Source organism: Hippopotamus amphibius, chromosome 11 (assembly GCF_030028045.1).
Source record: "Hippopotamus amphibius kiboko isolate mHipAmp2 chromosome 11, mHipAmp2.hap2, whole genome shotgun sequence".
Lineage (NCBI taxonomy): Eukaryota > Metazoa > Chordata > Mammalia > Artiodactyla > Hippopotamidae > Hippopotamus > Hippopotamus amphibius.
In genome coordinates, this window is record NC_080196.1 from 15,629,436 (window position 1) to 15,643,237 (window position 13,802).

General features: G+C 42.3%; 1 protein-coding gene across 14 annotated transcripts in view; it reads left to right on the top strand.

Moving 5' to 3' along the window:
* The first annotated feature begins 2,571 nt into the window (after positions 1–2,571).
* Positions 2,572–13,802, top strand: part of CDKAL1 (CDK5 regulatory subunit associated protein 1 like 1) — a 623,539-nt gene continuing 612,308 nt past the window's right edge. For 2 of the 14 annotated variants that reach the window (XM_057700490.1, XM_057700500.1), the window contains exons 1-2: positions 2,572–2,636; positions 3,453–3,496. Coding sequence is in view for 2 of the 14 variants with exons in the window: in XM_057700487.1 (XP_057556470.1) it covers positions 2,580–2,678 (99 nt within the window). In the remaining 12 variants the exon portion in view is untranslated. The other 12 variants (XM_057700489.1, XM_057700493.1, XM_057700496.1 and 9 more) reach the window with 11 other exon arrangements.

Here is a 13,802-nt window from a genome sequence, read left to right on the forward strand (position 1 = left end):
TATAAATTATCAAATGTCATGTTATTTATAAGATGCATCCATTTACTTTTTGAATAAATAAAACACTTGCATGGTCCAAAAGTAAAAGGTATGAAATGATATACAGGGAAAAGCAAATCTTCCTTGAGCCACTCAGTTCCTTTTCCCAGAGATATGACTCCATTACCAATTAATTATATATCCTACTGGAGATTTTATACATGTATAAAACTGTAGTTATAACTATAATCATACACTATGTTGCAACTTTCTTTTTCCACTTAAGAATAGATAGTGCATTAAAAGCGATCTTTTTCTTTTTCAAGAGCTGTATAGATACCATAGAGATATATAATCAATTTCCTATTGAGAAGCCAGAAAGGGTTTTCATTCTTTTGCTATTGCAAGCAAACTTTCAAAGAATAATCTGGCACATATGTCATTTTATGTAACTGTGAGCATTTCCATAAGTCAAATTCCTAGAGTTAGTGTCACTGGCTTTTCAAATGATTCAGATTAAAAGTGCCTAAAGAGACAGATTTCACCAAAGAAGTACTGGTGTCAATTGCTTTAATAGCCGAACTTGGAAATGTGCTTGTATCCTCTTCTTTTATACCTATCAATCTCTAAGTCTTGCTGATTTTACCTCCTCAGTCTCTTCTGTCCTCCCTTTTTGCATTTTTTAAAATGTTTATTTTAAAGTTTTATTTATTTATCTTTGGCTGCGTCAGGTCTTCGTTGCAGCATGCAGACTCTTTCGTTGCGGTGCATGGGCTTCTCTCTAGTTGTGGTGTTCGGGTTTCTCTTCTATAGTTGTGGCTCGTGGGCTCAGTAGTTGTGGCGCATGGGCTTAGTTGCCCCGTGGAATGTGGGATCTTAGTTCCCCGACCAGGGATTGAACTCTTGTCCCCTGCATTGCAGGATGGATTCTTTACCACTGGACCACCAGGGAAGCCCCACAGCCAACAACTTGATTTAGGCATTTCACTGTTTTTTCATGTCTGAAATGTTGTCCTCAGACCCATCTTCCTGAGAGAATAATCTGCTCAGACACTTTCATGCTACCCAGTACATCCAGAATTAGGTCTAATGTCTTTATTTCAGCAAACAAGGCTCACCTTAATCTGGTCCCTGCACTTTCCTTTCCAGCCTTCTCTGCTATCACCTAACTTTACTCTTTTTTGCTTTTATAATGTACAGTAGTTTATAGTTTCAGGCCCCCATGCATTTGTCCTCATTGCCTCCCCAGTCTGGAATACCTTTGTCCATTTCCCTCACTTTACCCAGAGGGAAGTCCTGATCTTCTCATGTGAGAGGAGAAACCTCCCCGTTGTGCTCCACAGACCCCTTGCATTCATTTTCAGCAGGGATTACTACTCTCTACGGAAGCTATGTCCTTGCAGTAGCCTGAAACAGTGGTAAGGAGTTGTCTTCCTTTCTAGCTCTAGCTTCCAGCACAGTCCTGAGGTCACATGGTATACGCTCAATAAAATTTCTTTGACTGAACCTAACCAGATCTTGGGGAGAAGGGGTGCACTCATTCATTGATTCAACAGATGTTTATTAGAGGCTATTAAGTGCAAGATTATGAGCTAGGCAGTGGGATTACCACCAAGAAGAAGGTGACCCTGGGCCTACTTTTGGTCTCGTTTTCATGAGACCAAATGGGGCAACACAAACACACAGTTCTAATTCAGCTGGGTAAAGACTGCGGTGGACCTTAGGTCACAGTTCAGATTTTTTTAATGGAGACGGATGAGCAATGGGTGGCATTTTTAGCTAGAGGCAACTGCATTAGGAAAGGCATTTACAAAATAAGGCAGTTGCCCCAAATCCCTGTGAAACCCAGAGTCATAATTTCCACTTCCTGTTCATGGCTGTTGTCTTTACTTTCTAAAGTGGAGATGTTTTTCTGGTAAACAAGGTGAAATTCAGTATCTGGGGTAAAGAATAATAGGGTGAGAGAACTCATCTAAGCTAACCAGGTCAGAATCTGCATATACTACATGAAAAGTCTCTTTCTCTGCTAAACTGACTGAGGCTCCTACACTGTCTTCTAAGCATTAAAACAAACAAACAAAAAACAACAAAAAACCCTGCTTGGTGTTAAACGATCTATATTAAGTTCAATCCAACTGTTACCCTTTTCTATTTTCTTCAATATGACCTCTTTTCACAAAAGGTCGAGGAAGCTGGTAAAATGTAATGAAAAGAGCATGTTCTTTGGAAGTTTGGCAGAGTTGGGTTGAGCACAGAGGACAGTCTCTGTTAGCAGAGTCACTTTGGGCAAGTCATCAAACTCCCAGTTTCCTCTTTTGTAAAATAAGAATATTAATAAATAAGTGGGGAGATAATGTATATGGGAAGCACTGAGCACAGTACCCGACACGTAGTAAGAGCTCAGGAGAAGTTAGCTATTAAACGATTCTAAGAACTCGAGGTCTTGAAGGTCTTATTTTCGCTCTGGCAACCAAAGGAGTCGTTCGAGTGTAATCATTACTAAATTAAGTTAAACCTGAACGCGCACGTTCAGCGATGACGTAGTTTGACCTCTCCGGGCCACCGTCTGCGAGCATGCGTAAATAAACGTGGCGGGACGTATGTGTCATGGCGAGCTCCATCTAAAGTCTCTGCGGTTTCCGGAGAGTGGCGTGCAGGTTCTCTTACTTTGGGCTCGCTTGTTGTTTCCCGACTGCTGGGTAAGGGTGGCGGGTGGATCAGTGTGGGGCACAGCTTAGCCAGAGCTCCAGTTACGGCTTAGCCTTGTTTCCCCAGTTTCAGTCTTTCTCGGTGCGTTTTCTGGTTTGTTTCGTAGTTAAAAGGGAACTTAGCAGCTGGGCCGGGGGAATTGGGAGGCAGGTAGCGCTGCCAGAAGTGAGGAGGGGGTCTTTGGCCTTAGGTGCTGCAGGGCTGTAAGGAGTATTTACGCGACCTCGTTGCTTATTGTCAAATCTAGCTTCATTCGTTCTCCCACTTTCTGCGTTAGTGAGCTTGGGGGACGGGACAAGGCTTTCACAGTTACCCAGTCTTCACAGAGCTGTATCTCAAAAATTTAAGCTGAAGTTGATCTGCAGAGCAGGTGTCTTGATTTTTCACTTTTCCGTCTTGTTTACTGATAAAACCACTCTCTGAATCTCGGGACGACACGTGTCTTTCCAGTGTCAGGTGATGTGGGTAGCTGCTTCATTGCCATATTGCTGTTTTGTAGTTATTGGTATTTGTTGAATCACGCGGACGTGTTGTAGTGCTGGATAGTATTTATTAACTATGGCCGGACGCTGGATCTTAGTCATAGCAAATGTGGCAGATGCCAACAGCAAGAAATTGGGAGCAGTGTGGAACATCATTAACTTTGCTGTATAAAGTAGCTTTTTATGGAGTTTAATCCCTTTTAGGTAGTTTTAAAGAGTCCTTACTGTGGTTTTGTGAACTTGTTGCGAGCTTGCTTTTTCTTATCCGTTTTTATTTTCCAGATTCATCTTTCAAGAATATTTGAGACTAATTGAGAATAATCAAGGTACTCTTTTATTTTAAACCTTTTATGTTGAAGTGATGTTACACAGTATAAAGTGCAGAAAGATAGCCTGATTTTAATTTCTTAGTGATTTTTGCCATCATCACTATATGGAAATGCCAAGATCTCCGTATCACTAAATCCAAGAAACGTTTTCATTCATTTTGCTTAACTTTTTATCACCTGCATTGAGCAGCACTGACCACCTCCGCCTCTTTGACATGCTCACGTCCTTTTCCTTCTGTGACCCACTGATTTTCTTCTTCTCTGGGGGGCTGCTTCTTGTACTCCATTATAGGCTGGTTCTCTTCTGTTTGGCAGGTAAACATGGAGTTCCTTAAGGCTTGGTTCTGTCCTCTTTCCAATTAGAAGAAATTCTGTTCTCTTTTTCTGGGTGATCTAGTGCATATCCTCATCAACATTGTTCTTTGTCTTTTTTATTCTAGCCATCCTAGTGTTTGTGAAGTGATGATTCATTGTGGTTTTGATTTGCGTTTCCTTGATAGCTAATAATGTTGATATCTTATCATACGTTATTGGTCTTTTGTATATCTTCTTTGGAGAAATGTCTGTTGAAATCCTTTGCTTGTATTTTACATTGAGTTGTTGTCTTTCTGTTGTTGAGTTATGTGTTCTGTATGTATTCTGATACCAGATCTTTATCAGACATTTGATTTGCAAATATTTTCTCCAATTGTATGAATTGTTTTTTCACTTTCTTGATGGTGTCCTTTGACGCATGAAAGTCTTAAATGTAAGTCCAGTCTGTTTTTTTTGTTGCTTGTTCTTTTGGTGTCACAACTGAGAAACCAGTGCTTAATCTAATGTCATGAACATTTATACCTATCTTCTAAGAGTTTTATAGCATTAGCTCTTAAACTTGGGTCTACAGTCAGTTTGAGTTAATTGTTGTATGTGACGCGGAGTAGGAACCCAACTTCATTCTTTGTATGTGGCTATCCAGTTGTCCCAGCACCATTTGTTGAAAACACTGCTCTTTTCCCCATTGAATTTTCTTGGCACCCTTGTTGAAAATCAGCTGACCAGGTAATGTATTTTTGACAAGCACTCTAGATAATCTTTTTGAAAGAATAACTCTAGGACAGTGATTCTCAAACTTTAGTGCACATCAAAATCACCTGGAGGGCTTGTTAAAGATTGCTGAGCTTTACTCAGAGTATCTGATTCAGTAGGTTTTGTGTGGGACCCCAGACTTCGTTTCTCACAATTTCCCCAGTGACCCTAATTGTGCTGGTGTGGGAACCACACCGTGAAAACTACTGGTGTAGGACTTTGGTTCACAACTGTGACAATACATATGAGAATTACTGGAAAGTTTTAAAAAATATTGATGCCTAGGCTCTATTCTAGCGATTGATTCAACTAGTGCAAGGCTCAGTTGTAATTTTCCATAGCTGCTCAGGTGGCTATAGTGAACACTCCAGACTGAGACCCTTTACTGCAGAACAGTGGTTTTCAATCAGGGGTGTATAGTGGAATCACCTGGGCAGATTTTGAGTTCTCATCCTTAAATTCCACTCTGGAGATTTTAATTCAGAATGGGGCCTGGGTACTTGCTATTATACAGGCTCTCCTAATAAATCACCTCTGTAAGTAACCAGTACTCTGTTCTCTCTCCATCATTTTCAATATCTTGCTTTTTCGCTTACTGTTTTTATTTTCTTTATTAAACTTGATTTCCTCTACCTTTGAGAAAAAACTTTATATGACCCTGTTGTTCCATTTAGCTACTATCTTGCTTTCCTTTCATTCTCAAACTTTCATTATTACTCACTTATTTAATAATTTCTGAAGGCTAACAACTCCCTTTACCAGTTGGAAGTAAAAACTTAAGCTAATTAAAAGTGATGAGTGAGTTCAGGTGCTTATGATATGCAGCCAGGTTCAGGAGGCTCTGCATTATGTATTTGTCTCTTTTGTCTGCTTAGAGTGAATTTCTAGAAATGGAATTGCTGGGCAAAAGGATGCACGTTTTGAAGTTTGATATGTATTGCCAGATTGCCCTTCAGAAAGGGTATGCCAATTTTACCATGCTTTCAGCTAACAGTTGGGTTTTTGTCAGTCTTTGTTATCAGTGGGGTAGATGGAAAATAACTCCTTGTTTAAACACAGGCCCTTAGTGTGTTTGAGCGTTCTTTCCTACGCTTAATGGCTATTTGCATTTCTTAAGTGTGTTGCCGGTTTTGCCTTTGCCCATTTTTTCTGGAATGTTTTTCTTTCTTAGGGTTGCCTTAGACTCTTGTATTATTTGTACTTTGCCAGTGAGGCAGAGCCATGTGGGGAGAGCTTGGTGTTGAGAGAGGGCCTAGGTTCTAATTCTGGCTCTATCAGTGGGCAAATCTTTTAGCTCCTGTGGACTTTGGTTCTGTAAAATAAGAGGCTTAGCAGTGTTGCCTGCTTCCCTAACTCTGATATTGTATGTCTCCTGCAGTGGACGCCTCTCCTCTTTCTTCTCCATACTGTTTCCCATCAGTGGATCCATATGCAGTTGTGTATGGGATGTAAATATTGTGTAATTAAAAAAATTAATGTCATTCAGTTTATAATCCTTCAGTAGTTCTTTAGTAACATTGAAAGGCACTACCTGGTCTTAGCCTTTCCGACTGACTTAGTTGTTTCATAGAGTCATAGTTTATAGGAGAAAGTATGACTGTTTTGTCTTTTTTTTAATTAAAAAAAATTAAAAATTTTTTTGTCTGCATTGGGTCTTCTTTGCTGTGCGTGGGCTTTCTCTAGTTGTGGTGAGTGGGGCTACTCTTCGTTGCAGTGCTCGGGCTTCTCATTGCAGTGGCTTCTCTTGTTGTGCACATGGGCTCAATAGTTGTGGCGCACAGGTTTAGTTGCTCTGAGGCATGTGGGATCTTCCCAGACCAGGGATTGAACCCCTGTCCCCTGCATTGGCAGGCGGATTCTTAACCAATGCACCACCAGGGAAGTTTTGTAAGGGTTATTTTGCCTTCCCACCTACTGTACGAATTTCCTCCTGTGTTATAGAAAGACTAGCTAAATTCAGCTTGAACAAGCATTTATTCATCCATTCACTCAACAAATATTTTGCGCCTGCTGTGTGCTAGGCGTTGTAGATATACTGGTGAGAAAGAAATGACATGTTTACTCTCGTGGAGCTTAACTGTAGTGAGAAAGACAGATGCAACTATATGTATGGAGTCAGGTAGGTAAGTGCTATGAAGAAAAAGAAAAATGAAGCTTGAAGTGGAGTTAGAGGCCAGTGAGAGTGTGTGGGATGCCTGATCAGTGTGTGCTTATTTTAGATAGGGTGATTAGGAAAGGCCTTTCCAAGGAGGTGTCATTTGAGTAGAAAAGTAGGCAGCAAGGCATACAAATATCTGGGGATGATATTCAAGGCAGAGGAAGAACAAGTATGAAGGCCCCGAGTCAGAAACTAGTTTGGCATGCTCAGAGAATGTCTGAAAGGTTACTATAGTTGGGGCAGAGTGGGAGGTGGCAGAGGGGCCATATTTTATTAGACTAGGTACAGTAAAAAGTGTTTATTGAGAAGCTGCAATGTGCTAGACAGTTACAGGTACCACCTGGGCTAAAGTAGTGACCAAAGCACCCAAAAGCTTTCCTTCCCCCACCCCCGTCCCCTGCCCCTAGTATATATCCTGGGAGAAAGAGATAGTAACAAAATAATGCAGATATTGTCGTGAAGGAAGAAATTTTCCTCTACCCATCTAGATTCTTCTGGCCGGTCTAAGAATTAAAGTGACAGATTAACAGGAGAAAAAGCAAATGAAAGTTTAATAACAAGTATACATGGGAGAAACCCAGGAAAAGTGAATAACTCACCCAAATGGTTGAAACCCTTACCTTAAATACCACCTTCCGCTAAAGACAAAAGAGGATCTTGGGGGTAGTGGTTTGGGACCTCAGAGGGGAGGAAGGCAATTGCTGTGACATGGAAAAGCAGGTGTTTGGTAACAGAGAGGAATTTTAACAGACCGACTTTGCTGGATTCCTCCCTGTCTGTGCACATAGTTCGTGCTATAGTTGTCAATGGTGATTACCCCCTCCCTGGAACAGGTCCTCTATTTACATTCTTTTAGGCAGTTGGGGCAAGGTCAGAGTTTCTTCCTGAATCTTTTGGGCCTTGATTGTTTTCAGCTCAGGATAATCTGCATGGCAGAGAGACATTTTGAGGTGGCAAGTTTGCTCCCCTATAATATCTAAGCAGATGGTGAAGTGCTGTGGTAGGAAGACCAGGTGGGGAAGGAGGATAGGAGGTGTGTGTACATGGTGAGGTGGGAGTTGCTCAGAAAGGCCTCACTGGTGACATTTGAACAAAGTCCCAAAGGGCTTGAAGGTATCCCAGGCAAGACTGAGACCTTGAGATGAGTGTGTACCTAGTGGATGCGAACTAGCCAGGAAGCCCTTGTGGCAGAGTGGAGTCAGACGGGAGAGCGGTAGGAAGTAGGGTAACAGGAAGCTGATTATGTCCTTGTAGGACTTTGTAGTGATTTTTTTTTTTAATCTTTGACATCTCACCATTAAGTTTTTTTTTTAAAATTTATTTATTGGCTGCGTTGGGTCTTCTTTGTTGCACATGGGCTTCTCTAATTGCAGCGAGTGGAAGCTATTCTTTGTTGCCATGCACGGGCTTCTCATTGTGGTGGTTTGTCTTGTCGTGGAGCATGGGCTCTAGGCATATGAGCTTCAGTAGTTGTGGCATGTGGGCTCAGTAGTTGTGGTGCACGGGCTTAGTTGCTCTGCGGCATGTGGGATCTTCCTGGACCAGGGATCGAACCCATGTCCCCGGCATTGGCAGGTGGATTCTTAACCACTGCACCACCAGGGAAGCCCCTTTGTAGCGATTTTTACTCTAGGGATGGAATACCAAAGGGAAGGTTTTGATCAGAAGCCTGAGATGAACTTAGATTTTAAAGGGATCCCTGGCTTATGTGCTGCAAGTGTCCTTCAGGAATTAAGGGTAGTAACAGGGTGACTGTTACAGTAATCCAGGTACTAGTTAATGTTGGTTTGGACCAAGAATGTAACAGTGGGTATAGTTGTAAATAGTCAGATTCTGAATGTTTGGAAGGTCACGCCAACAGGCTTCTGTTGGTGGAATGGATTTAGGGTGAAGGAAATAGAGGAGTCAGGGATGATGCCAGGATTTTTGGCCTGAGTGGGTGGAAGGTTGGGATTGCCTTTAAGTGAGATGAGGAAAGTTGTGGGAGGATCTGGTGTGATGTTGTTGGTTGCAGGTGGGGTAAGGTGGGGAGAAGATCAAGCCTTCTGTTTTTTACTTTTTAAGTTTGAAATAATTAGACATTCAAGCAGGGGTGTTGAATAGGCAGTTGGACATCTGAGTCTGAAGTTCAGGGGAGGACTGGGACTGGTTACATAAGCATGTAGTTGGTATTTCAAGGCCACAGGACTGGCTGAGATCACCTAGGGTGTGTCTGTAACTGGAGAAGAGAAGTCCTGTAACGGAGCCCTGGGGGCATTCTGATGTGGAGAAGTTGGAGAGGAGAAGAGGAACCAGCAAAGGGGACTTGGGGAATGGCTAACGTGGTAGGAGGAGAACTCAGTGGATGGGATCCCAGAAGCCAGTGAAGAAAATAACTCAAGGGAATGAGTGGTCAGTAGTGTCAGTTGCTGCAGACGGGGTTGTGTGAGAGGGCTGAGAATTGACCATTGTGTACACTGTTGTGAGTCACTGAAATCAGGACAGCAGTTTTGGTGGAGCGGTGGGGGTGAAAGCCCGGTTTATTAGAGAATGGGAGGGGGAAACCGAAGACAATTCTTGCAAGGAATTTTCTTTTAAAGGATAGAAATGTGATGGAGATAATAGGTAGAGGGAGTGGGGTCCAGATAAGTTTTTTGTTTTTTAAATGGGAGAAATAACAGTATGTTTATACCCAGATAGTAAAGATTCAGTAGAGAGACAATTAGTGATAATGCAAGAAGAGGAAGTACGGCTGGAATTCTGTGCAGGTCAGAGGAGAGGGATTGTTCTTAGGGAGGTGGGCAGTTATTCATAGTAACAGACTGGTACGTGAGCAAAGACCCATTTCCCGGTAAGAGAATGAAGTCGTCCATCTGTGCAGAATGTGGGAAGGGATCTGAGGGTCGGCTTCATTCAGGCCTTCTGTTTTTAGTACTGTCTGCAGCCTCATGAAGAGGAGATCTGTGAGAAATTAATTTTCAGACAACTCCTAAGATAAATGAGTTTGTGTCTTTACTGTAGTTCTTCCCAGTCCTTACTTTACTAATGCATACTGGGAATCTGTAAGAGGCAGCATTTCCCGAATTTATTTGACCACAGAACTGTTTCTTCATTGATAGTTAATAATTAGAACCACTTTGGGAAAGACTAACTTCGTTCTTTTCACCTTACCTGGTTTGCTGAGTCAGCCAGGGCTCTTGTTTGCAAGAACAGAAAACCCAAGTCAAATGAATTTAAGCAGCAGAGGGAATTTATCAGCTCGCGTGACTGGTAGAGCAGGGCTGCGTCTGGCTGCAGGCTCTGGTTGGATCCAGCTGCTCAAATAATGTCGGTATTGCTTTCTCTCCCTAGCTCTTAGAAGGCTTCCTGCCTTGGGTAGGCCTCTGCCGTGCGGCAGGCAAGGTGGCCCCCAGTATCCTCAGGTTGACAGCCTCCTAACTTAGCCGCTTCAGTGGAAGAGAAGCCAGCTCTCCTGTTAGCCCTGGCATAGAAGTTCTCGTGATGATTCTGATTGGCTGGACTTGGCATGTGTAACCCTGAACCAGTCGTTATGGCCCAGAGGATGAGTTACTCTGGCAGGTGTGGGTCACGTGCCCCGTTGCTGCATCTGGGGAAGAGGAGGCCTGTGATTGACAGTCCTACCCTGACCACGTGGTATGCATGTTCACTGTAATTTAAACAGTTCTTGATTGATTGCCATCTGGGTTAGTTCTGGTCTTTTGCTCTTCTGAGCAGTGTAAAGCTAGCTCAGATTTGAACACAGATTTGTCTGACGTACAGGGCCTAGTTTGTCATACTTGTAAAGCATGCATTATAGTCAAGGGCACAATATGAGCCTGGCTGGAAACTACTCTGTTGATTGAAAGTTAATGGAAAGATGGGAATCTGACAAATGAAGAGAAGGAAAATTCATCAGAAAGGCTTGAGACCAGTGGAGAGTATAGGACCCTTAATACTGGTTTAGGTGACCTGGATGAGAAGTGGTCATTTTATGTAATTAAGTAGGCCATAGAGTCTCACACAGCACATGGGCTTAGGCTTGTCTGGCATGGAGTCCCTGTGCTTCTTTGGGTAAATTAGCTTCTCTGTGTTTTATTTTTATTTTTTACTTTTAAAATTCACTTTTTTATTTTTGGCTGCTCTGGGTCTTAGTTGCAGCAGGTGGGATCTTTGTTGCCGCGTGTGGAATCTTTCATTGAGGCACATGAGCTCTTTGCTTCTCTCTAGTTGTGGCATGTGGGCTTCAGAGTGCGTGGGCTCTGTAGTTGGTGGCACTTGGGCTCTCTAGTTGAGGTGTGCGGACTCAGTAGTTGTGGTAGGCAGGCTGTTGCCCTGTGGCATGTGGGATCCTAGTTCCCCGACCAGGGATCGAACCTGCATCCTGTGCATTGCAGGACGGACTCTTCGCCACTGGATCACCAGGGAAGTCCCAGCTTCTCTATGTTTTAGATTTTCTTTTTTTTTGGCCGAGCTGTGCGGCTTTTGGGATTTTAGTTCTCTGACCAGCATTCAAACCCAGGCCCCTGGCAGTGAGAGTGCAGATTCCTAACCACTGGACCACCAGGGAATTCCCTAGATTACTCTTTGAAGTGAGTATATAACACCACCACCTACTTCCTGGGGTTGTTATGAATGGTTAATGAGATGATTCTGTGAAGCCCTTGCTTCCTGTTTGGACACAGTGTTGGTAGTAGTTCTGCCAGTAAGCGTCCTCAAGTGCAGGCAGACCTCATTTTATTGTGCTTCACTTTATTGTGCTTCACAGAGGTTGCCTTTTTTTGTCCTTCCTTCTTTCCTTCCTTCCTTGCTTGCTACAGATTGAAGCTTTGTGGCAACCTGGCATGTCTGTTGGTGCCATTTTCCAACAGCATTTATTCTGTGTGTCTGTGTCACATTTTGGTAATGCTTGCAGTATTTCAAACTCTTTCATTACTATGATTGTTACAGTGATCTGTAATCAGTGATCCTTGTTACCGTTGTAGTTGTTTTGGGGCACCATGAACCACGCCAGTATGAGACAGTGGACTTAATTGGTAAATGTGTGCCATGACTTCCACTGACCAGCCGTTCCCCCATCTCTCTCCTTTCCTCGCACCTCCCTATCCCCTGAGACACACCAATACTGAAATTAGGCCAATTAGTAACTCTACAGTGGCCTCTAAGTGTCCAAGTGAAAGGAAGGGTTGCACGTCTCTCATTACAAATAAAAAACTAGAAATGATTAAGCTTAATAAGGAAGCTGAGATAGACTGAAAGCTAGGCCTCTTGTGCCAGTTAGCCAAGATGTGAATGTAAAGGAAAAGTTCTTGAAGGAAATTAAAAGTGCTCCTTTGGTGAACACATGAATGATAAGAAACCATAACAGCCTTATTGCTGATAAGGAGGAAATTTGAGTGGTCTACATAGAAGATCAAACCAGCCACAACATTCCCTTAGCCAGAGCCTGATCGAGAGCAAGGCCCTAACTCTGTTCAGTTCGGTGCAGGCTGAGAGAGGTGAGGGAGCTGCAGAAGAAAAGTCTGAAGCTAGCAGAGGTTGGTTCATGAGGTTTAAGGAAAGAAGCCATCTCCATACATGAAAATGCAGGGTGAAGCAGCGAGTGCTGATGTAGAAGCTGCAGCAAGTTATCCAGAAGGTCCAGAAGATCTAGCTAAAATAATTACAGTGGCTCAGTGCCTGGTTTCAAAACTTCAAAGGACAGGCTGACTCTCTTGTCAGGGGCTAATACAGTTGGTGACTCTAGTTGAAGCCAGTGCTCATTTACCATCCCGGAAATCCTAGAGCCCTTAAGAATTATACTAAACCTTCCCTGCCTGTGCTCTGTAAATGGATCAACAAAGCCTGGATGACAGCACATCTGTTTATGACATGGCTTACTGAATATTTTAAGCCCACTCTTGAGACTTACTGCTCAGAGGAAACATTTCTGTGAAAGTATTACTGCTCATTGATAACGCACCTGGTCACCCAAGAGCTCTGATGGAGATGTACAATGAGAATAATATTTTTCAGGCCTGCTAACACAGCATCCATTCTGCAGCCCATGGATCAAGGAGTAATTTTGACTTTCAAGTGTTATTATCGAAGAAATATATTTTAAAGGGCTGTCACTGCTATAGATAGTGATTCTTCTGATGGATCTGGGCAAAGTAAATTGAAAACCTTTTGGAAAGGATTCACCATTCTGGGTGCCATTGAGGACATTTGTGATTCATTGGAGGAGGTCAAAATATCAACAGTAACAGGAGTTTGGAAGAAGTCGATTGCAGCTCTCATGGATGACTTTGAGGGGTTCAAGATTTCGTGGAGGAGATAACTGCAGATGTGGAAATAGCAAGAGAACTAGAATTAGGTGTGACTGAATTGCTGCAATCTCGTGATAAAACTTGGGTGGATGAGGAATTGCTTCTTACGGATAAGCAAGGAAGGCCATCTCTTGAGATGGAATCTACTCCTGGTAAAGATGCTGTGAAGATTATTGAAATGACAGCAAAGGATTTAGAGTATTTATTACATAAACTTAGTTAATAAAGCAGAGGCAAGGTTGGAGAGGATTGATTTTAATTTCAAAAGAAGTTCTTTTGTGGGTAAAATGCTGTCTAACAGCATTGCATGCTTATAGAGAAATTGTTCATGAAAGAGTCAGTTGAGGCAAACTGCACTGTTGTCTGATTTTAAGAAATTGCCACAGCTGGCCACCTTCAGCAGCCATTACCCTGATCAGTCAGCAGCCATCAGCACTGAGGCAAGACCCTCCATTAGCAAAAAGGTTACAGTTCTCTGAAGGCTTGGATGATAGTTAACATTTTTTTTTTTAGCAACAAAATATTTTTTTAACAAAGTATTTTTAAATTAAGGCATATACTTATTTTAGATATGATATTGCACACTTAGTAGATTACAGTATAGTGTAAACATAAATTCTACATGCACTGGAAAATCAGAAAATTTGTGTGACTCGTAACGTTTGCTTTATTGCGGTGCTCTGGAGCTGAACCTGCAGTTATCTTTGAGGTATGCCTATAGGTTTTATTTTTCAGGTTTTTTCTTATTTTATTTTAACATAATTGTAGATTTACTTACAGTATAACAATTTGG